This window comes from Chenopodium album, chromosome 7 (genome assembly GCF_948465745.1).
Source record: "Chenopodium album chromosome 7, dcCheAlbu1.1, whole genome shotgun sequence".
In the NCBI taxonomy this organism is placed as follows: domain Eukaryota; kingdom Viridiplantae; phylum Streptophyta; class Magnoliopsida; order Caryophyllales; family Amaranthaceae; genus Chenopodium; species Chenopodium album.
In genome coordinates this window covers 54,765,253-54,787,377 of record NC_137840.1, presented here as the reverse complement: position 1 = coordinate 54,787,377, position 22,125 = coordinate 54,765,253, and the positions used below count along the sequence as shown (strand labels likewise).

At 34.7% G+C, this 22,125-nt stretch overlaps 3 protein-coding genes and 2 pseudogenes across 3 annotated transcripts; 3 read left to right on the top strand and 2 right to left on the bottom strand.

Annotated features, from left to right (window-relative positions):
- Nucleotides 1-5,985: 5,985 nt before the first annotated feature.
- LOC145640325 (uncharacterized) lies at nucleotides 5,986-6,474 on the bottom strand. The gene has a single exon (XM_081691621.1). It carries the CDS (start codon nucleotides 6,472-6,474, stop codon nucleotides 5,986-5,988), a length of 489 nt encoding a protein of 162 aa, XP_081547747.1.
- A 2,441-nt stretch (nucleotides 6,475-8,915) lies between these two features.
- LOC145640324 (glutathione S-transferase T3-like) lies at nucleotides 8,916-9,599 on the top strand. The gene has a single exon (XM_081691619.1). The coding sequence runs from the start codon at nucleotides 8,916-8,918 to the stop codon at nucleotides 9,597-9,599; it is 684 nt and encodes a 227-aa protein (XP_081547745.1).
- An 860-nt stretch (nucleotides 9,600-10,459) lies between these two features.
- LOC145640323 (uncharacterized) lies at nucleotides 10,460-11,688 on the top strand (annotated as a pseudogene).
- Nucleotides 11,689-16,842: 5,154 nt separating this feature from the next.
- Nucleotides 16,843-18,194, top strand: LOC145640322 (uncharacterized; annotated as a pseudogene).
- A 1,279-nt stretch (nucleotides 18,195-19,473) lies between these two features.
- LOC145640320 (phosphoethanolamine N-methyltransferase-like) lies at nucleotides 19,474-21,364 on the bottom strand. The gene is made up of 5 exons (XM_081691618.1): nucleotides 20,890-21,364; nucleotides 20,405-20,566; nucleotides 20,178-20,256; nucleotides 19,997-20,071; nucleotides 19,474-19,577 (listed from the first exon to the last, which is right to left on the bottom strand). Exons 1-5 carry the CDS (start codon nucleotides 21,076-21,078, stop codon nucleotides 19,474-19,476), a joined length of 609 nt encoding a protein of 202 aa, XP_081547744.1. The 5' UTR covers nucleotides 21,079-21,364.
- Nucleotides 21,365-22,125: the final 761 nt, after the last annotated feature.

Sequence of the window (22,125 nt, the reverse complement as noted above, 5' to 3'; positions counted from 1 at the left end):
TGGTTTTGTACTTCATTCTGGAATTCTTTGAACTTTTCAAAGGATTTCGGCTTGTTCTTCATCAAGTAAATATAACCATATCTACTTAAATCATCAGTAAAAGTAATGAAGTAATTAAATCCACCCCTTGTTTTTGAACTCATTGGTCCACACACATCTGTATCTATGAGTCCCAAAAGATCACTAGCTCTTTCACCTATACCCGTGAAGGGTGACTTAGTCATTTTCCCTAGCAAGCATTACTCACAATTTTCAAATGATTCATAATCAAAATAAGAAAGGAGTCCATCCTTATGTAATTTTTGGATACACTTTTGGTTGATGTGACAAGGCCTAAAATGCCATAGGTAAGTTGGGTTTCAACCATCTGTTCTTTGCTTTTTATGATCAATGTTGTAGACATGAGTTGTATATTCTAAGACATACAAACCATTAATTAACTTTGCGTTATCATATAACATATTTTCCTTAGAAATAAAACAACATCTGTCTCTTATTTCAAATGAAAATCCTTCAGAATCTAAAACAGGAACTGAAATAATGTTTTTAGTTATTGTTGGTACATAATAACAGTTATTAAGCACCAAAATAAGTCCAGTGGGAAGTCTTAAGTGATAACTTCCAATAGCAAGTGCAGCAACTTTTGCTCCATTTCCTACTCAAAGCGTTACTTCCCCTTTTGCTAACTTCTTACTTTCTCTCAAGCCCTGCACGTTATTAACGATGTAAGCACCACAACCGGTATCGAATACCCAAGTGGAAGATGAAGTAAGATTAATTTCTAAAACAAAAACATCAAGTAATTCTTTACCTTCTGTTTTCACTGGTGTATAATGGGGACACCCTGGTGTATGGCATGGCCAACTACTGCAAAAGACGCATTCGCTTCCTCTCCTTTTCAGGAACTCCTCAGCATGGTTAAGTAAAAGGTTGATCAATGTCACCGACGATCCCTCATCATTTTGAATGAGCTTGACAATGTCAAAACCATCGTGGAGTGAGAACAAGATATTATCATGTGCAGAGTCATCATCAATCGGTTTCCCAAGGAGATCCATCTGATTGAACATTTCAATCAGTTCACTGACGTGGGCCCTTACTGACTGACCAGGCATGAGTTTCTTAGCCATTATCTTACAATGAACATTGTAAGCTTCATACCTAACGCTGTCAGTTTAGGAATAGTAAATTTGAGGGATCGAGTTAACGACCTCTCTTACATTATGATCTTTGAAGCCTCCACTTCCTAATGCCCCAATGCCACCTCGATAGATAGCACGAAGACATTTATGCAAGTTGGTTAGCTCATAGTGCCTGAATCTTCTTTTCCAACAGATTGGAATAGATTCTAAAATGAGTCTTCTGATTTTCTCTGCATCTGAAACAATTTCAGCATGCCTTTCAGCTTTATAACCTTCTGTATACTCGCTCTCAACAGGAATATATAAACGAGATTCAAGCCCATGGCTTGTGAGAACTTTTCTCAACTTATTTTCCCATTCCCTAAAGTTTCTGAGATTCAGCCTTAAATTAAGTTTCATTGGTAAAACAGTGTTGTCGTATAAGTTATTCATCTACAAACAAAAACAAACGAGGCAAAATTCAATAATTATGTTTAATAAATTTAAAGTACCATAAGCGATTTTAAAACTGGTAACTTTAAAGCATTTATTCAATTTTAATTGATCCCTATTGAATAAAATGATTCCAAGACCCTTTATTTGTGCAATAATTGACCGGATTTTGGCCCTACCATCAACTATTACATTTTCAAGGTGAGTAAACTCTTTACAGATTACAACTCTTTGTAATTCTTGGTTGAATAATTACCCATCACATGTTTAATTATCACCCTTAGCTTCAAGGTTCTAAACTCTTTAGGTAACCTTGTTGAGTATAACCAATCAAAAGTGTAAAATTTGTTTTACCCCCACTCCCCTAAGATATAATATGACACCTTGCTTTGGCATGACCAATCATAAATATTGAAGGTTTCATTGGGTTTTTGATTGGAAAAGCTACCTCAATATTACCGGGACCTAGATTCAATATGTTGTGATTATTTAGTGAACTCTAGCGCATCATCAAACAACATAAATAAAATCTAACATGCATAATCTACTAATGCATAAATAAAACATGACATAGTATGACCCCTTAATCCTAAGAAAAACTAATAAAGCAAAAAGCTCCCACTTGAACCTTCATGGATCTCATCCATCTTGCTCCTTTGGGCCTTCACTTCATGGATTTCTTGGATTAACTGCAACCTGTAATACTATTCTATTCTATCTACTACTTAAATAAAATAAAATAAATTACAAAAATACTTAACGGTACGCATACCGTATTTAGATTACAAAAATACATCACGATGCGCAGATCGTATTTAGAATCTATGGGCCATGCTAGTCTATATAGCAATAAATAACATCATATATTATAAAGTAACATATAATAAATCACTCATCATGCTTTCCTAAACTACAACATCGAATGTTCACAATTAAGGAAACATGGCTCCTAAATATCTCATATTTTAATTAATTACTGTAATTAGATAATATCATATATTATTCATAAACAATTTATAAAATATCATATATTTTTATTTATGTATGAGATAGAATCAAATCTTATTTTAATTATGGAAGATAAATCATATTTATTTTCCATGATTATCCTAACTAATTTAGGAGATTCTATCCTAATTACTTGTCAATCACATATTTTAAATCAATTAATATCCTAAAATAATTATGGGATAATCACATTATTTAATCAATTATTATCCAAATAGAATCTTTTGCTCCACAATTATCCTATCTTAGCAAAATTAACAACTTTAACTTTGTTAATTAACTTTTTCAAAATCAAAACTTATCCTTTAATTTTTAATTTTGAAAACTGATTTTTATCCAAAATAAGATAAAATAATTTTTTTTATTGAAAAACCGCGCCAACCACCGTGGTGTGGCCAGCCGAAGCCGTCCACGTTGGTCGTACACCTTGCGGTGTACGCTGCCCTGCAGCAACGCACGAACAGCAGCAGCAGTACACGCAACAAGGTGGTGCACTGCTGCGCTGCCCCTGTTCGTCCCCTGCCAGCTTGCCTTCCCTCCTGGACCACCGCCGGTGCGGCAGTCGCCGTGGCTGCGCCACCCAGGCGCGGCTGCCGCTCCTAAAATTCCCTTTTTTTTATTTTAATTTAAAACAAAACATTTTTATTAAAAAATAAATTAGTGTGGTCCTTCTAATTTTAAAATCAAATCATATTCAAATTCAAAATTAGAGTTCTTCATGAATTTAATCACAATCCAATTTAACTTTTAAATTAAATAATTTGATCATGAAAAATTCATAATTTAACATGAAATCAAATAGATTAAACTCTCTAAACATAAAACTTTCGAATAAAATCAAAACCAAAAACACAAATTTCACAAATTAAGGTTTATGATTTCTAGATTTTCGAAAAATTAGGGTGGGGGGTTCGAATTTTTTGAATTATATAGGGCAATTTTCGGATCAATATTGGAGCAAATTAAACAACTTTTAATGATTCTATATTGTTAAATCACATTTAATATAATAATTGATCCATAATTAAATTATTCTCCCTCCTAATTGAATTAAAATTGTGAATTATCAAAGAATTAATACTCAATATATGTAATTGCAAGAGGCTAACTGATACCACTGTAGGGAATTATAGGTACTACGCAGCGGAATAAACATGAATCATATTCATAAAGCACCTAATCAAGGATCTCATGCATAACACATAAAGAGTAAGAATTATACCTTTGAAGCGTGATTCCTCTAGTAATAGAGCAAGAACAAGGGAGACAAAGAACCTCAAACGTGATTCCTCTACTTGGTCCATAGGCATGGATTAAGACCTCCACTAATGCTAGTTAGTCTCGATCGAACTCTTCAATTGACTTTCTACGCAGAAGAATGAACAACGAACTAGTCACGAACCACCACGAACGCCACTAGGGGTGGCCAGCCGCAAGTCCAAGGGGGGAGAGGGGTGCCGTGAGAGAGAGGGGGATGTTAGGGTTTTTGGGATTTGGTTGCCTTGATTCAAAATTCATTGTAAGTTAATTGTGACTTAATTAATCAACCCTAGGCATGGATCTTATTTATAGATCACATCTCTAAATAAGAGTCCATGACAAACCCCAATTCCTAATCCCAATCTAACTACACTAGCCAATTCTATTCATGATTAGTTAAATGCTCATAAGGCCCATTAATGGGCCTCTTACTTGCTTAACCCAATACCTTTGTGTGTGACCTCATAGGATCCATTCTAGCGGGCTTTGGACTATTTTACTAGCCCAAAGATCATCTCTCATAGTCTAGCAACAGATGATGACGCCCCAAGAGAATGAACTTATTACCTCCATAATAGTGATCCTTGATATATCTAGTAATTGCACTTATCGAAGACACAACTCCTTCAAAAGCCCCCCTCCATATCCTTCTACGCTCGTTTCACAACCTGTTCACGATCAGAGTCAAGAAGCCATGCGGTCTCGAATTTGAAGGATTTCTTCCCCCTTTTTCGCTTGCGTTTGCGTTTGGGATGTCCTTGTCTAGTCATAATCGAGGCATGATCTGATTTAAGCCTGACTAATGCTCCACATAAATGCATGTTCGAGAATAAGGAAAACCACTCCTCGTTGCAACAAAAGCGGTCGAGTCTTTCACGAACCACAGTAGAGGGGGTACGCCATCTCTCCCAAGTATACCATTGCCTTTCATATCCCTAATCACGCAAATTACAAGAATCGAGAACATCACAAAATCCTCTTATCGCCTTATGCTCATAATCAGCACCCCCTTTTTTCTCCTCTATATTAAGAATTTTGTTGAAATCACCTCCGATAAGAATCGGGCCATTAATACCATCACAAAGAGGATTTATGAGAGACCATGTTTTATGTTTTTCAGCAATTTCCAGCCAACCATAAATTCCCACAAAATACCAAACAAGATCACCTTGCATAACTTTTCCACAAATGTGGTGAGCAGAAAAAGAAATAAAAACAAAATCAATTATTTTACTATCCCAGTACAAGCATAAGCCACCTGAGAGACCCTCACTACTAACACCAAAAGCACAATAAAAACCTATTCTATGTTTAACATTTTTCGAAGCTACTTTATTTATTTTTTTCTCAGAAAGAAAAACAAGATAAGGGCTAACGAAACACACCAATTTCGAGTGCTCCAACCGCTTGAGGATTACCAAGGTCTCGAACGTTCCAGCATAAATTATTCATTGCTTTTTGAGGGGTTGGTCGATCCCAACACCCTCTACTTGATTTACCCCCTCTCCAGCTGGAAAAACAGAATTGAACTTCCCCTTCTTCACATCATCAAAGCTGATCTTTGGTTCTTTGGCAATTCTATTTGAGGAGCTCATTTTCGCAATAGATAGAGTAGTTGCAATGTTGTTTTTGAGAAGTTAAATACCAGTTTTTTCGATCCACTTCCCGTGTCTGTTTCTATGCCCTCCATCATCTCAACTTGTTGATTTTTTTAGTAGCTTTCATTTGAAGTCTGGACTTTTTCATTGAGGGTTGCAGCAGAGTCATGTATAATAGGAGCAAGTTCTCTCTCTGACTGGACTGCATGAGTGATAATCTCATCCTGTTTTTAGCTTTCCTCACTTCTATTGTCGACACTTTTTGCACGCAGCACCATTGTTAGGCCTCCACCCACACTTTCTGCCACGAGTTTGCTCTTTCTTTCAAAGCTTGAAGCGCTAAGTCCTGCTATCTTCTAGTGAGTTAAACAACAATTTGTATGCTGCACCCGGGGGCCCTAACTTAATCACTCAGGATCGTTGATGCTTTTTGGCTTGGCTGAAGAGCAGGCAGCCATGTTTTCCTTCCATCTTCTCTCCCTTTCTCTTTCGTTCAAGCTAAACCTTGCATGTTTTCTAGGTGTTTCCCTGAGCCAATGTCCGTATTAGAGGACTAGTTCTTCCTCTTCATTCCCAACAATCTCTTTGTTATGGCAATCACGGTTAGTGTGATCCAACATCCCACAAAAGAAGCAACAGTCAGCTAGTCTTTCATATTTCATATCAATCCACTTTGATGTGGACGAGCTCGTGGCAAGCATTAATCCTCTTCGCAGCAGTTTTTTGATATCTACCAAAATTTTCATTTGAACAAATTTGCTCCAACCTAAAGGATCTTCCTCATCTAGTTTAACAAAACCTCCAAGAAATTCACCAATGTCATACATAATAGCTAAATTGCGCTTATTGAAGGGCACATCAAGAAATCTCACCCACATAGGAGTATGGGTGAATTCAATCCCCGTAGGCTGCTCATCTCCTTGGAGGTCTTTCATTAGCAAAATTTTGTCATCAAAAAACCATGAGCTACCTTTAATAACCCGATCCTTGTCCCCCTCACAAAAGAATTGTAACACAAATAATTTAGTTTCCATAACCTTGCAACACCTTCCTTTATTCTCCAGACTATTTGTAAGGTTTGTTTCATCGCTTCAGAGTTGTAGGGTTTTATTGTTCAAAGTTTCCATACCAAAGACAATTTCAATTGAGCAGTAGATTCCAATCACCGCAACTTCGTCATTGATTAATTTAAGTTTCTCCCATTCCTTAACTAAATCGTTCGCCATAGAATTAGGATTGTTAAAGCACTTTAAGAAATCAAAATTACAGAAAAATTCAAGGAAAATTCACTAATAACCACATAAGAAAATTCACTAATCACCACATAGGAAAACTCACTATAATACGAACCCTAGAAGGGAATACTGCAGAACCCTAAGCGAGGGACTTACATACGTAGGATTGCTATTTTAAAACACCACATAAGATTAAAATTTTCAATTTGTTATAAAAATAAAATACTATCTTTTTAAATTGGAAATTTTATCTAATTTATTTTATTTCGTTTATATTTTTTTTATAAAAAAAAACTGTTAAACTCAAAAAAAAAAAATCACATTCAATTGATATTTTTTTTAAAAAAAAAAGGATTAGATAAAAAAAATGAAAATATGACAAGTGATTATAATAAAATATTTAATTGATTTCCTCTCATGATTTGTTATTATGAGAAAATTCACAATTTATTACTTCCTCCGTTTTCTTTTACTTGCAACACACCTTTTAGGCACGCAATTTTAGGAGATGATTAGTGAGGGTAAACGAGCTATTTTATCAATATAATTTTTACACGAAGATTAGAATAGGGTTAAGTATCATTTGTAAAAATTATAATGAATAATTTATCCGTTTACATTACATAAACCCGACCTCAAAACACGTGCCACAAGGCTGTGTTGCAAGTAAAAAGAAACGGAGGAAGTATAAAATAAATAAAATAAAAATATTAAATGATAATACAATATACTACGTACAACGAATAAATAAAGTAACATTTCTAAAGCTATTAAAAAAAAAAGTAACATTTCTAAAAAAAAAAAAAAGTAACAAATTTTATTACTAACATATGAAAAAAAAAATATAAGTTTTAAAAAAAGGAAAATTTGCAAATTGCAACCTTTTAATGTTAGTATTTTGCAAATTGCAACCATTTAAAAAAAATTGCAAATTGCAGCCCAAAAGTTTGTATAAATTGTAAATTGCAGTCCGATTTAACTTTTTCATCGGTTTACATGTTGAAAAATCTTTGGTTATGGTTTTAGGGACCATTTAGACCTTAAGAGTCTAAACTGAGCTCGGAATTAGCAAAAAAATAACGTCAGTGTTTTTTTTTACAGCAAAAAATAGTTGCCCACAAGTCGATACATTTTTGCTACACAAAACGAGGCACTTACGTTATTTTTGACAGCAATGCAGGCCAATAGCAGGATGAGCAACACGTCGAGTAGTATCCTCTAATTACAGGAAGTGGTATTTGCAGCACTGCAACCTTGGAAATATCTCAGGTTCCTTGTAGGAAAGCGAAGAGGAGATGGGGTTGGTCTCTAAAGTCTGTAGGTACTGCATTTTGCATGGAGAGGAGCAATTCCAACAACAGGACATAATTGCTAAGAGCAGCCACAACGGTGGGGAGCACCCTCCCCACAACTCTCTCTCCCTCTCTCCTCCATTTAAGCTACGTACCTCACCATTGTAGGAGGTGACTCATGGGTAACAAATTTGATGGGGATGCCCTCTCTGGCAAGTCACCTATTGCCTCGGCCCACGTGAACTTTAACGCTGCGTTTCATATATTTTTTTGCATATTGTTGTTTTAACGTTGCCGTTTTGATTTTAAAAAAATCAGCAAGTTCTGACGCGCGTTAGGGAGGACGCAGTCTGCTGGATTTTCGCCGTGTCCACTAAGATTTATGTTGATTCAATTGAAGCCATCAATTTTATAGCTGTTGGAGGTTATATTTTCAAATAATTTTTTACTCTTATAAAACTTTCAACAGTAATAAAAAAAATCTGCTATGAATTTTTTTAAAAAAAATTACCAACAGCTTTTTTATATTTTTGCCTATAAAAAGAGACCAATATTGCCAAAGTTATTCACACTTAAATTTTTTACCATCCATCTACTAACCCACAAAAGCTAAGTTATATATTATCTAAACCCAACAAAATAATATTAGTCCTAATTATGGATCCTAATATTCCTAATAATCAAGGAAATAATTTCTACTTCCCACATAACTCAAATTACTAAATTAATTCCAATTCTCCAAATTTTCAAGCTAATCTCCACTTTGATCCAAATGGTCTAGCTAATCCAAATGTTCAAACAATGTTATATTATAACATTCCTAACTGACCAATAATAAATCTTAATCAGCAGTTTCCTAACCAGTTTCAACAACAGTTTCCTAACCAATTCCAACAACAATTCATGAATCAAATTCCCCAAAATTTTTCTCCTGGTTTAATGTTCCCAATGTCTCAACACAGTGGAAACCAAGTGGAGAATAGTCCAACAACTCCCGGGGGAGATGGAAGTAGTAACAAAAATCCTCCTGAAAGAAATGTCAATGATGATGAAAATGACGATGATGACGTTGATGGTGAAGATCCGCAAGATAGAAGCACCACCTCGTCAAATGCAAATTGGTGTGCACAAGAAGACGACGCACTTGTCTCAGCTTGGATAGAATGTGCGAATGAAGATCCGGAGACAACAACTGATCAGAGTTTGGCTATGATGTGGAAATTCGTATACGAGTTGTATGAGCAAGCCAGGGAAGACAATTCTTCCACTATCCGCCCCAGAACCTTGAGAGCTATGAAAGGTCGTTGGGGTAGAATAAACAAAGATGTGAACCTATGGGTTTGGTGCTATGCTGCGGCACAATGTAGAAATGCAAGTGGTACCAACACTTACAATGTCATGACTGAAGCTCAAGAAATGTATAGTGCATCATGTAACGGAGCCCGGTTCACTTTAATGAGTATATGGGATGTGTTGAGAAAATTTGATAAATGGAGGCCAACAAACAAGCAAGTGTCGAATACCAGTGAAAGTGATAGCTCCAAAAGATCAAAACTAGATACTCCAACGGAAGTAGGTCAGCGTGGACGTCCAGATGGGGTGAAAAGGCAAAAAGAAAAGGGAAATCTGTAGCTAGTTCTTGAATTAATAGTTTAGATTCGTTTACTCGAGCCCTATCAGAGATGAATGTGATGAAGGAGCAATACAAAAGTGTTGATGAGAAGCGAGCTGATGTAGCTCAACAAATGTTGGATTATCAAAAGGAGCGAGATGTCATCAAGAGAAAGAGGGAAAAGGAGGAAAAGAGGTTCAAGTTATTTAGTGTTCTACTTGCAAAACCAAACCTCTCTGAAGACGACCAACAACTATTTCGGAAATTGAAAGAGGAGTTCAGCCACCTTTTAGGCTAGTTATTTATGTTGTTAGTTTAATATTATTTTAAGTTAGTTTAAGCTTCTTCAACGTTTGCCTTAATTTATGTTGTTGTTCATTTGGTATGATTTTACAAATGTTTTCTGAGCAATATAAAACTTGTTTTAATTAATGCTATTTAAATATAATTGAATTCATTGACTTGTCAATGAAGAAACTCTTTAATCTTATATTCTAGAGATGGGTGCACAAACATTGTTTGCAGTTGGATGGAAATCTGCAAACCTTATTAGTAATCTCATCTTCTAGAGTTGAGTGCCTATATAATAATTCGTAATTGGATAGAAATCAGGATATATCATCAGACAATCTCATTATCTAGAGTTGTGTGCCAATACATGCTTTGTTTTGTAATTGGATGGAAATCTGCAAACCTTATAAGAAATCTTATCTTCTACAGTTTTGTGCCCATACATTATATCATTTGTAATTGTTTTTAAATCATTTACAAATTTCTATATAAGGCCTATTCACTTTGTAGTTCAACACACAAACAAAAATACCCTTCCTCACAAAAACAGTCTCACACTAAACACTACTCTTACCATATACACCCAAAAATGAATTCTGATTCAAATTCATCTAGTTCATCAAGTTCTGGTATTTTCGATTATATGGTTAACGACTATGTTGAATGGCACAAATCAATTACTCAGAGGCGTAAGGAAGAGGAATTAATTGAGGAAGCGATCAATTCAGCTGTTGTCCCCCTTGTCACCTCTACTTTTCGGGTCCCATTCACTCCCGGTCCTGAGAAGCAAAGGTGGTACGTACCAAGAGATCGTGAAGATGTTGAGACACGGTTATATAACGACTACTTTAGTCCCAAACCACTTTATAATGACGATATGTTTCGTCAAAGATTTCGCATGCGTAAACACAATTTCACGCGCATTGTTAAGGAGCTAAGCAAAAGTAACGAATACTTTCGACAAAGGCCTGATGCCACAAGAAGACTTGGTGCTTCGGCTTTTCAAAAATGCACTACGGCAATGAGGATGTTGGCTTATGGTACAGCAGCAGATGCAGTTGATGAATACCTCAAAATCGCAGCAAGTACAGCAAAATATTGTCTCCAACACTTTGTTGAAAGGGTTATCTCTAAATTTGGACAAGAGTACCTGAGGAGGGAAACACCTTCAGATGTACAACGACTTCTTCGTGAAAGTAATGTTCGTGGATTCCCCGGTATGTTGGGGAGCATTGACTGCATGCATTAGGAGTGGAAAAATTGTCCACATGAATGGAAAGGAATGTACCAAGGAAGAAGTAAAACTGCGACCATAATTTTAGAAGTTGTTGCTTCCAAGGACTTGTGGATATGACATGCTTTTTTGGCACACCTGATTCACTAAATGATATAAATGTCCTCCAACGGTCGCCAATGTTCGATGATATTTGTGAAGGTCGAGCCCCAAAGGTGAGTTTTAATGTGAATGGAAATAGATACAATATGGGATACTACCTTACAGATGGTATATATCCAAAATGGGCAGCATTTATCCCAGCCATCAAGCTTCCACAAACTGCTAAGCAAAAATTATTTACGAGGAAGCAAGAAAGTTATCGCAAAGATGTTGAACGTGCCTTTGGAGTGTTACAATCTCGATTCGCAATAATACGGCAACCAGCTCTCGTATGGTCGACATAAATCCTATGGAAAATTATAATGGCATGCATTATCATGCACAATATGATTGTTGAAGATGAGCGAGAGAACTATTTGCATTACGATGCAAATGAATTTATCACTGATCAACCTAAAAATATAGTCGGATCTTCAAACTAAGATATTAACCAACCATTCACTGTGAGAGAAGGACGACTACGTAATCTCAGTTTAGCGGGTTACATGGCAAACAGAAATAATGTCCGAGATAGGGAGACTCATGTGTCATTGAAAAAAGATTTGGTTGAGCACATATGGAGTCGTTTTGGTAATGAATGACGATATCAAGTAGTCAGATAATTATTTTCTTATGTAATGTTTTTTCGTGTTGTGAAACCTCTTTTCAGTTCCGATCCGTCTATGAATTAAATGTGATATTGTTATTTTAAGAGTAATAATAGTTAAGTCTTCAATATTTTTTTAATAATATTTAAATTAATCATGTCATTATTACGAATACTTTGATAATTATTACAAATAATTATTACGTAAACTAAATTAATGACAAATTCAAGAGCTTGTAGATGTCATTACACTAGTAGAAAAAATCAAAAAGGCACCCCCTAATTGGCACCGGTTCAGTCCAAACCGGTGCCAAAAATGGCCTTAAAATTTGGTGGGAAGTAAAACCAGGATATATGGCACCGGTTCACTTCAAGCCGGTGGCAAAAACATAAAAGGGCACCGGTTTGAAGTGAACCGGTGCCATTAAATATTAAAAAAAAAAAAAAAAAAGGCCCATTAAAACCCCCCCAACCCTAACATATTCACTCATCCCCTCCTCTCAGTCGTTTCTCTTTCTTTCTCCTCCTCTCTTCCTCTTTCTTTCTCCTCTCCTCCTCTTTCTCGATCTCCTTCTCCTCCTTCTATTTCTCTTCCCTCATCTCCTTCTCCCTGGTGTCCTCCTCCCTTCTATCATTCGAAGAATTCCAACATGCAATACCGTCCTCCTTTCTTTCAATCGATTTCTTGGTATTTTTTTTCGATTTCATTTTTTTTTACGATTTCTGGGGGGTTTTTTATTCGATTTCAACTTTGATAGATTTTTATTTTATTTTGATTATTACTTTTGATTTCTGGTTCTTTTTATTCGATTTTAATAGGTTTTTTTTCGATTTTGATTTACTTTTCTTCGAATTCTGGGTATTTGTTTTTCGATTTCATTTTTGGGTATTTGTTTTTCGATTTCATTTCTGGGTAATTGTTTTTCGATTTCATTTTTGGGTATTTGTTTTTCGATTTCATTTCTGGGTATTTGTTTTTCGATTTCTGGGTATTATTATTGTTTTTCGGTTTTGATTCATTTTTCGATTATTATTTGTTTTTCGATTTCTGGGTATTTTTTCGTTTTTTTTTTTTAATTTTCTGGGTTTTTAACTAATTTTCGATTTTATTTTTTTTTTAATTTTCCGGGTTTTAATTTTTTTCGATTTTCTGGGTTTTAATTTAATTTTCTCTTCATTTTCTGGATTTTCTCAATTTTCTGGATTTTCTGGGTTTTTAACTAATTTTCGATTTTAATTTTTTCAATTTTATGGGTTTTAATTTTTTTCGATTTTAATTTTTTCGATTTTTTTTTTAATTTTCTGGGTTTTTAACTAATTTTCGCATCTAATACATTTTAATTGATTTTTTTGGATGAACTAATTGGCGCAGGTATACTATTTGCTTTGCAAGCCCAAAATATTGCACATAATCGAAGAATCAAGAATCAAGAATATTGATTTAGATGTTTGGGGTTTTTTTTTATTGTGATGTTGATATTTTTTTTTGATTTATATTGTAGTTCTTTTTTATTTATTTATATGTTGTAATTGTTTAATTTTATAATTCGTATATTGTAATTTTTTCTTGATTATATACTGTAAATTTTCGGTTATATTCAATGATATTCGATTAATATGTTGTTGTTCTTATTTATTTTAGTCAATTTGATTTTTAAGTGAAGAATAACAAAAAAAAAAAAAAAAAAAATTGATTTTTTGGGGTTTTTTGCATCGGTTAACCGGTGCCAAAAACTTTGAAATAATTTTCTGTGGGCTTTTTTGGCACCGGTTAACCGATGCCAATTTCGATTTTTGGCACCGGTTTGAACCGGTGCCTTTTTAAACCCCTTTTTGGCACCCCCCAAATTGGCACCGGTTCAAACCGGTGCCTTAGGCTAATTAAACACAAACTCTATTGGTAGAAGAGAGAAAATATGGTGGGGTATTGATAAAAGTAGGAGAGAGAATGGTCAGGTTACTCACCATTGTAGGAAAAATAAAGGGAGTGACTCAAGAGAGTGAAAATTGTGAGCCACCCCAGTACCCCACCGTTGTGGGTGCACTAAGAGTATGCCCATTGGATGACCAAAACTTTGGTCATGAAGAGAGAGAATCATAAAATAGTATTAAAATAATGGAAATAAATAAAAAAAAAATGGGGTATTTGGATGATGACCCAGGCTTCCCCATGACCAAAACATGATTTTTGGGCAAAGCATGGGAGAAGGTCACGTGGAATTGCATGTCCCAAATTACTTTGCAAAAGACAAAAAAACGGTAACTTCCATGAAGAAAAGTCACTACATCTTTTTTTACTCATTTAATCCAATGGTTAGCATGCATCAATTGTAGATACATCTAACGGTCCAAAACCATTGTTATTAATAAGGTTAATTTTTAAATTATCACCCAAAAATGTAACTATTTTCGAACTAACCACCCGTTTAATTTTTTATTTTAAATTACCACCCTTAAATTAAATAATGTTCACATTACCACCCATTTCAAAAACCGGTGGATTTTTCGTCTATAGGCCCCACCTAACACTTATTTTGACCCTTTTGACTGATTTTTTTCCCCAAATTTTCTCTTTAAAAGCGCTCTCTAAACTTTAATTCACATTTCCTTCACCAAATTCTACCAAATTTCAAAGAGAAAAATGTGAACTGAACTTAGGAGAGCATTTTTAAAGAGAAAAATTGGGGGAAAAAAAACAGTCAAAAGGGTCAAGATAAGCGTTAGGTGGGGCTCACAGATGAAAAATCCACCGGATTTTTGAAATGGGTGGTAGTCTGAGCATTTATTTAATTTAAGGGGTGGTAATTTAAAATAAAAAATTAAACGGGTGGTTAGTTCAAAAATGGTTACATTATTGGGTGGTAATTTAAAAATTTTCCTATTAATAATGTTATAATTCTTATAACGGTAATAATTTTTAAACTATGAAGTTTAATAAAAAAAAAAAAAAAATTGTTCCAACGACTATATATTTTTTTTTTCCCTATAAAATGAGTCTAATATTGAAGTATTTTCATACAATTATTCATCTCCCTAAATTACACACTTTCAAATAGAAACATCGTATCTACTAAACTCAAAAATACGATATTGGATATGGATAAATCCAATAGAAAAAAAATCCCTCCAAATCAAAAAATCCTTCTCGACAACTAAATAATCCGAATAATCAACCTTCATTTTCTAATAGTCAAATTGATCTTAATGCTCAACTACAACCAAGCTCTCATTTTTTCCCACAATTTCCAAATTATAGAATGTATAATATGAATTTTGCAAGTTCAGTGTCCAACACAGAAGTCCCTTTACGACCACCACAAAATCCATATACCTCTCATTCTCATAATGTTTTTTCATCTGAAGGAAATGTATCTGTTCAGAATTATCAATTTGCTGAACATGAAACAACATTTCCTATGTCACAACACTTTTCGATGGGTGAAGGCGAAGGTGCATTTTCAAATTTTAATTGGGCTTATAGATCTACCGCTGCTTCAGATGATGAAAATGACGACGAGGTTGAAGAAATTGAGGAAAATAATGAAGGTGACGATACAGGAGGTGGAAGAAATTTTTGGTCACACCCTGAAGATGAGGTTCTTGTAAGAGCTTGGCTTGAGGTTAATAAAAACAAAAAAAAAACTAACACTAACCAAAAAGGGGCTGAATTTTGGGGTAAAATTGAGCAAATGTTTAATAATTTTAGACTATATAGAGAGATGTGTTTTGAACAAGGTACTGATGGCATTACGAAGGGTGATTTATTAAGAGTGAGGGGTTTGGAGCAGCTTAGATGTCGTTGGAGAAGGTTGAATGCCAATTGCTCAAAATTTGCTGGTGCTTACGCACACGCCGAGGAAAGAAGAGGGAGTGGGCAATCAGACGATGATGTTATTAAGGTAGCCCGTAAAATTTACAGAGACGACAAATCAAAGAAGAATACCAGTACAGTATTTCAAGACAAGCATGCTTGGGATATTTTAAAAAACGAAGAAGCATGGACCAAAAATGAAAATTTTGTTGAGACGTGTAAGCGGAAGACTTCAACCCAATCAAATGCCTCTAAGAGATCACGGATCAATGAAGCTGGTAACTATTCATCTTCAATAAACCCAGAAACACCAACCAGCGGTGACATGGGTTGTTCCGGCTTCCCCTATAGTGTTGACTCCAACAAAAGTAAAGGTAAGAGCAAAGTGATGAATGTTCCTTCTGAGTCATTTCAACAATGGTTGGATACTCTTCAACACATGAACCTATCTAGACAAACTGAAGTTGAGGTCGAAAGGGAAAAGATTAAGTACCGTAGAGAAAAAGAAGCTGGACTAGCTCAACTAGAAAAGGATAGGGAAGCACGAAAGCAGCGAAAAATCAATCTCGAATTGTTCAAGATACTTGAAGCAAAACCATACTTATCAGAGGAAGATCAAGAAAGAAGGAACAATTTAGTGAAAATATTATTTCCTTGAAGGTAATAATTTAGTTTTCACTTAATGTCGTAGGGTTAGTTAATGAGTGTTTAAGCTGTAGTTTTAACTTTTTAATGAATGGTTATTGTAATGTATGATCTTTTCATTATTAATTAATGTATTGTCATTATATCGTTATTGAATAACTACGTTTGAAAGTACTAGATGGCAAAAATTTATGGACACTATACACTTGTGACAAATGTAGAAGTTTTATCATATGATGTGATTTCTCACTGTCATAAATGAATTAACTCTTCAATAAAAGCAATACAGTAATGACATTGATGAGATATAACACTGATCACATAAGCCAATTGCAATTTTTCAGAGTGATGAGATGTAACCCTGATGAAGTGTGTATGTAATTTCTCAGAAAAAGTGTCAACCATTATTGTTCAATTAATTGATGATCAATTATTATTCTATATATTGGTGTACATATCAACTTCACTACACCAAAGTCTACAAGCCATTTCTTATCTCTTACAGCAAATAATTTTTCTCTTTAAACATGTCCAATGAAAGTACTAACTCTTCTAACTCATCTTCTAATTCTTCCAATTCATCTACCAATCACAACCCTCCAAAATTCTTCGGATGATGAATCTGACCATCGTTATGAGAGACGTAGACAAGCGAATCGTTTGGTTGATAGAATGATGGATGAATTCATAATGTCCAACCCAATTGAATTCTTCCAAATGATTCATCAAGTTCTGAGGGCCCCAAGGACCTTGGTCAAAAGGGATCGTGAAGATGGACATAACCGTTTATGGAATGACTACTTTTCTGACAACCGGTCTACCCTCCAAATTTGTTCCGTCGTAGATTTCGCATGAGAAAGCATTTCTTTCTTCGTATAATGCAAACTTTAGAAGAACGTCATCAATTCTTTCAACAAAGACCAGATGCTACTTGTAGATTAGGTGCAACAGCTTTGCAGAAATGTACTGCCGCTATTAGATTGCTAGCATACGGTGGTGCAGCTGATTCTGTTGATGACTACCTACGTATTAGTGCTTCTCTGGCGAGAGACTGTTTACAACATTTTGTTGAAGGAGTTGTCTCTTTAGCGATGAATACTTAAGAAGACCCAATGAAGAGGATTTGGTCAGATTGCTACGAGATGGGGAGCGTCGAGGTTTTCCAGGGATGATGGGATCCATTGATTACATGCACTGGCGATGGAAGAATTGTCCTCTTAGATCGAAGGGCATGTGTTTCTGGAAGAGCTAATAAGCCCACTTTGATTTTGGAAGCAGTGGCCTCACAAGACCTTTGGATTTGGCATGCTTTCTTTGGGACCCCAGGAAGGTGTAATGATATAAATGTTCTAGACAGATCACCGTTATTTAATGATGTTTTTGAAGGTCGAGCACCTCTTGTTCAATATGTTGTTAATGGCCACCAATACAATATGGGGTATTATCTCACCGATGGTATTTACCCTTTATGGGCAACATTCATTCCCACAATATCTCTCCCCCAAAATGAAAAAGAGGATCTTTTTGCCAAAAAGCAAGAGAGTAGGCGAAAGGACGTGGAACGTGCTTTTGGAGTACTACAAGCTCGTTTTGCAATAATTCGTTATCCTACTCTAGCTCGGGATGTTAGTATGTTTGGAAAAATTATGATAGCTTTCATTATCATGCATAACATGATCGTTGAAGATGAGCGAGATACGTATTCAACATATTATGATCCAAATGAATATGATCAAGCTGCTCCTTCGTCCTCACGTAGGAGAAACATGGAGGAACCTTTTCAATTCAGCAACAGTTGCGACCGACCAGCAAGTTTAAGGACTTACATGTCTAATAGAGCTCGTGTTCGTGATGAACTTATGCATACGGCCCTCAAGTCAGTTTAGTAGAGCATTTATGGAGTAAGTATGGGGGTTATAGGCAGTAATGGATGTATTATCGTTAGTTTAAGAGTTTTTTCCATTAATTAAGTATTATTAGTTTTTATTATAAATAATATTTTGGTTACACAATATATTATCGTATATTTTTAATATAATAATGTATTTGGTTGTCTTTTAATTATGTTTTTTTAATTTTCATGCTTAGAAAATGTGTTCTTGTATTATTACGTATTATAATTATTATATATTGAGATTCTAATTTAAGTTTTTCTTAATTGCTTATTAATAATTATATCACAAAGTATAATTCTTTTTAAATTAAGAGTATAAATTAAGGTACTTATACTATTTATATTAACAATAATTTTCATTATGGTGAGATTGAAGAGAGAGAGAATGTGTGGTGGGGTATGGTAAAAGTAGGAGAGATAAAGTTCATGACATATTTCTTGAGCAACCATTGGGGTATAAAATTGTGAATGGTCATGAAATTTGGTCATTGATGAAGTGGAATAGAAAATACTAATAAACAATTTCATGACCAAATTTTTTGGGTCATCCAATGGCCTTGCTCTAAGGATGGTCTTCAATGGATTACAAGCAGCAGCTAGGTTGCAGTTGTGGCACTTGCAGGTTGTGACCAGAGAACGAAGGTTTATCAAGTGGGTCAATGACTTAATACCTAATTTTTTTTTTTAAAAAAAAAAAAAAAAAAAAAAAAAACTGACAAAAAATTCTGACAATAATTTCTACTATTTACACTTTTACTAGTTCCATGATTCCATCTTCCATGCAAGTGAATCAAAGGCATACAAGTATGCAACTTGGAACAAGTTTCACCTGGAAATTGGAACTCGGAGCTGATGGGATTTAAGTCTGACATTTTCTATTAACACTTGTTTTACAGAACTATTTGCGGATCCGCACGCGTTGCGCGCGTTTCCTCAAGTTATCAATGTATATTATCGAGCTATTATATTATCGTTGTGGTTTGCCAAGGTTATGTTTCCGCGTTTTTATTATCCACCAAGTGTAATAATTTCAAGAGCTTTTCATTTTTTACTAATCAGAAGTTTGTATATCACATGATAACGTCATTGATGACAAAAGATATACACCTTGAGTGCATTAAGAATCACTTTAAGTGAGCTAATTATAGTTTAGCAACAAAGTACAGGATGCAATAAGTAAGTTAAAATAGCTAGATAGGCATATGTGTTAAATTAATCAGCTAGAAGGTGTGTGAAGGGAACCAATTCTTCATGTACGATCTTTGTTTTTCTTATTCTGTAACAAAATTCACACTCTTGGTAGCATGGAATACTGTGGCCATGTAGTTGCTTTCGAAAAGAGAGGCGATATTTGTTGTCTTGTTTATCGCATGCACTGTAAAATACAATAAGACAACTATAAGCTTTAATGATTGAATAACAACAATTTGTCATAGTTAAAACCCAAGTTGTTTTGTTTATAAAGCTGATTACCACAACAATTAATGAAAGGGCTAAAAGATATGTTACCTCTTGCCTGCAGTTGAAGAACAATTTGTGTAGGTAGCTTTCTTAGTATGGTGCAGAGTAGAAAAAATGGGGATCGGAGGATTTTTCATAGAAGGACAACTTCAATTATAATTTTAGGAAAGGCATTGGAAATATTAGTATGGTATTATACCTGATTTTAAGAACCCAATAAATAATTTATAATAGTTAATAATTTTAAGAAGGTAGAATTGTTAATATACAAAGATATGTAAACTATACTAAGGTAGAATTGTTAATATACAAAGATATGTAAAATATGCCTACCTTCCACCACATATACGGAATACCCATAGCCCAAAGCACCTAAGGTTGCAGCCGGAAGAATTAGAGAAGACCCATCTGCTTAAATCATAGAATTAGCAAAAAGTAAACTTAGAGGCACCAACACAAACATATACAAAACAAAGAGCACTGTAAGAGTAACTGTTAGTTTAAACTGACATACCAATTCCACCAGACCCATTCACCACAGTAATTTGCCGCGATGAGGTTAAATTCTGAATCTCTTGTGCCAACCGGCGTACCTATAAAGGATTCTATGTAAGATTTTATACAAAAACAAAGCCTTTGAAACATTCTATGGAAAAATGCATGGCAAAAAGAGTTCTCTCAGCCCTTGTTAGTTTCAAGGTTTGCAATAAATTCTCTCAGCCCTTGTTAGTCTAAGCTTGCCTGCCCATATGCCTTCACATCGTGGAGATCATATCCCCTCTGCTTGATGTAAGATGCAAATTCAGGTGAAGGTGGACCAGCACTCTTGCAGTAGTCACTAAGTAGAACTTTGCCTCCAGGCTCCAGCCATTTGAGGAAGGATCTAAATAATGCAGGTTTGTCCTGAATATGATAAATAAGTTCAGGAGTTAGTTTTTCCATTTAAAACAACTCTCCTTTAAGTCCATCTCATAAGTTGTGATGCAGAATTGCAGATTACTGCAGTTAGTGGATTCTGAAGTCAGTACAACTCAACATGGACAGCTAGCAATTTATTAATTGTTTTTTTTTCCTAAGATATTTGGCATTTAAATTTAAATCTTCAACAATAGTATTTGGACATTAAATTGAGTAACTACTTAAGAATCATAATTGAAAAGGTATGATTTAAAATGTTCACACATACTTAAATATTTGAATCCTAAATATCAAAGAAAGCATATTACCTGAATATGCAAAATGGTATCACGACTGTAGATGACATCGAAAGAGTTCTCAGGGTAATCTTTCTTGGTACAATCTGCCACCTCAAACTCAACAGCACATTTGAGACCAACTGAACGCTCATGGGCAAAAGAGATCATATTAATAGAGAGATCAATTCCGACAACCTCCACATCATAGTTCTCTGCCATGTAAAAATCACCTCCACCTATGCCACAACCCACATCTAGGACCTTCTGGCCAGGCTTCAAATCAAGCTTCGAGACGAACTCTTTGGTTGTTTCTGCTCAGAACCAAATACGCTAACATCAAACCAAGAGTGATTTCATAAAGCATGTAAAAATATTCCAGAAAATGTTAGTTCTCAAACTCACCCATACCACCCGTAAAGGGGTGGTCATATTTGATCTTAACTAAGATCGACATGAATGATGTATTTTAAAAGAAAAACCCCAAACAAATTCAAAAGCGTTTGTTTGAAATGGACAACATATGCTTTCTTTTCAATACCAAATTTGAGCAGCTTCATAAATATGTTTGATGATGAAGCACAAAATATGGTAATCAACAATGACACTTCATGACAATGAAGGGAGTCTCCTATGGAACACAATCATATAATATGTTTTCTCTTCTTTTGATTAGACCAAACCCAAAACAAGAAGTCTAGTTTTGAGAAGCCCCCACTTCCCCGAAGAACAGCTATTGAAAGAAAATGATCCTCATTTCTGTGTAGTCTTTCGTTTTTAGATTTTAAGATGAGAAACAATTAGTCTTTGCTTATAATTGTTATGACAACTGCTAGGAATCAAGGCAGATATCTTTGTGATAGATGATCCTCATGTCAAGTTTTATGAACTAATTAACGAATTTATCAAGTTCGAAAGCACCGCTCTTATTACAAGCATAATGATATACAAGGTACAAATAATTTAGGGAAATTCTCAATGGTAGCCCTCTACTTTTGCTTTTTCCCAATGGTAGCCAATTTTTTTTTCAATTCTCTTTAGTAGTCCTAAACTTTCACATTTTTACAACTGTAACCTTAATGATGATTTTCTGTTAAATTTCCGTTAAAACTAACTACGGTAAACAAGTTAACTATTCCAATAATTTTTTAAAAAAAAAAGAAAAAGAAAAATTTTAAAAAAAACAAAATTCTAAAAATACCCCCACACACAAATACCTCCGTCTGTTAGGATATAATTATGTTAAGTAAGATATATTTTGTGAATATA

Bases quoted from the DNA above. Each gene is read 5' to 3' on its own strand.
- LOC145640320 (XM_081691618.1), bottom strand. From the start codon at position 21,078: ATGGCAGAGAACTATGATGTGGAGGTTGTCGGAATTGATCTCTCTATT. The intron at 20,257-20,404 runs GCAAGCTTAGAC...AATCCTTTATAG, and splicing joins ATGTGAAGGCATATGGGCAG to GTACGCCGGTTGGCACAAGA. The intron at 20,072-20,177 runs GTATGTCAGTTT...TGATTTAAGCAG, and splicing joins GAATGGGTCTGGTGGAATTG to ATGGGTCTTCTCTAATTCTT.
- LOC145640324 (XM_081691619.1), top strand. From the start codon at position 8,916: ATGTCTCAACACAGTGGAAACCAAGTGGAGAATAGTCCAACAACTCCC.
- LOC145640325 (XM_081691621.1), bottom strand. From the start codon at position 6,474: ATGGAAACTAAATTATTTGTGTTACAATTCTTTTGTGAGGGGGACAAG.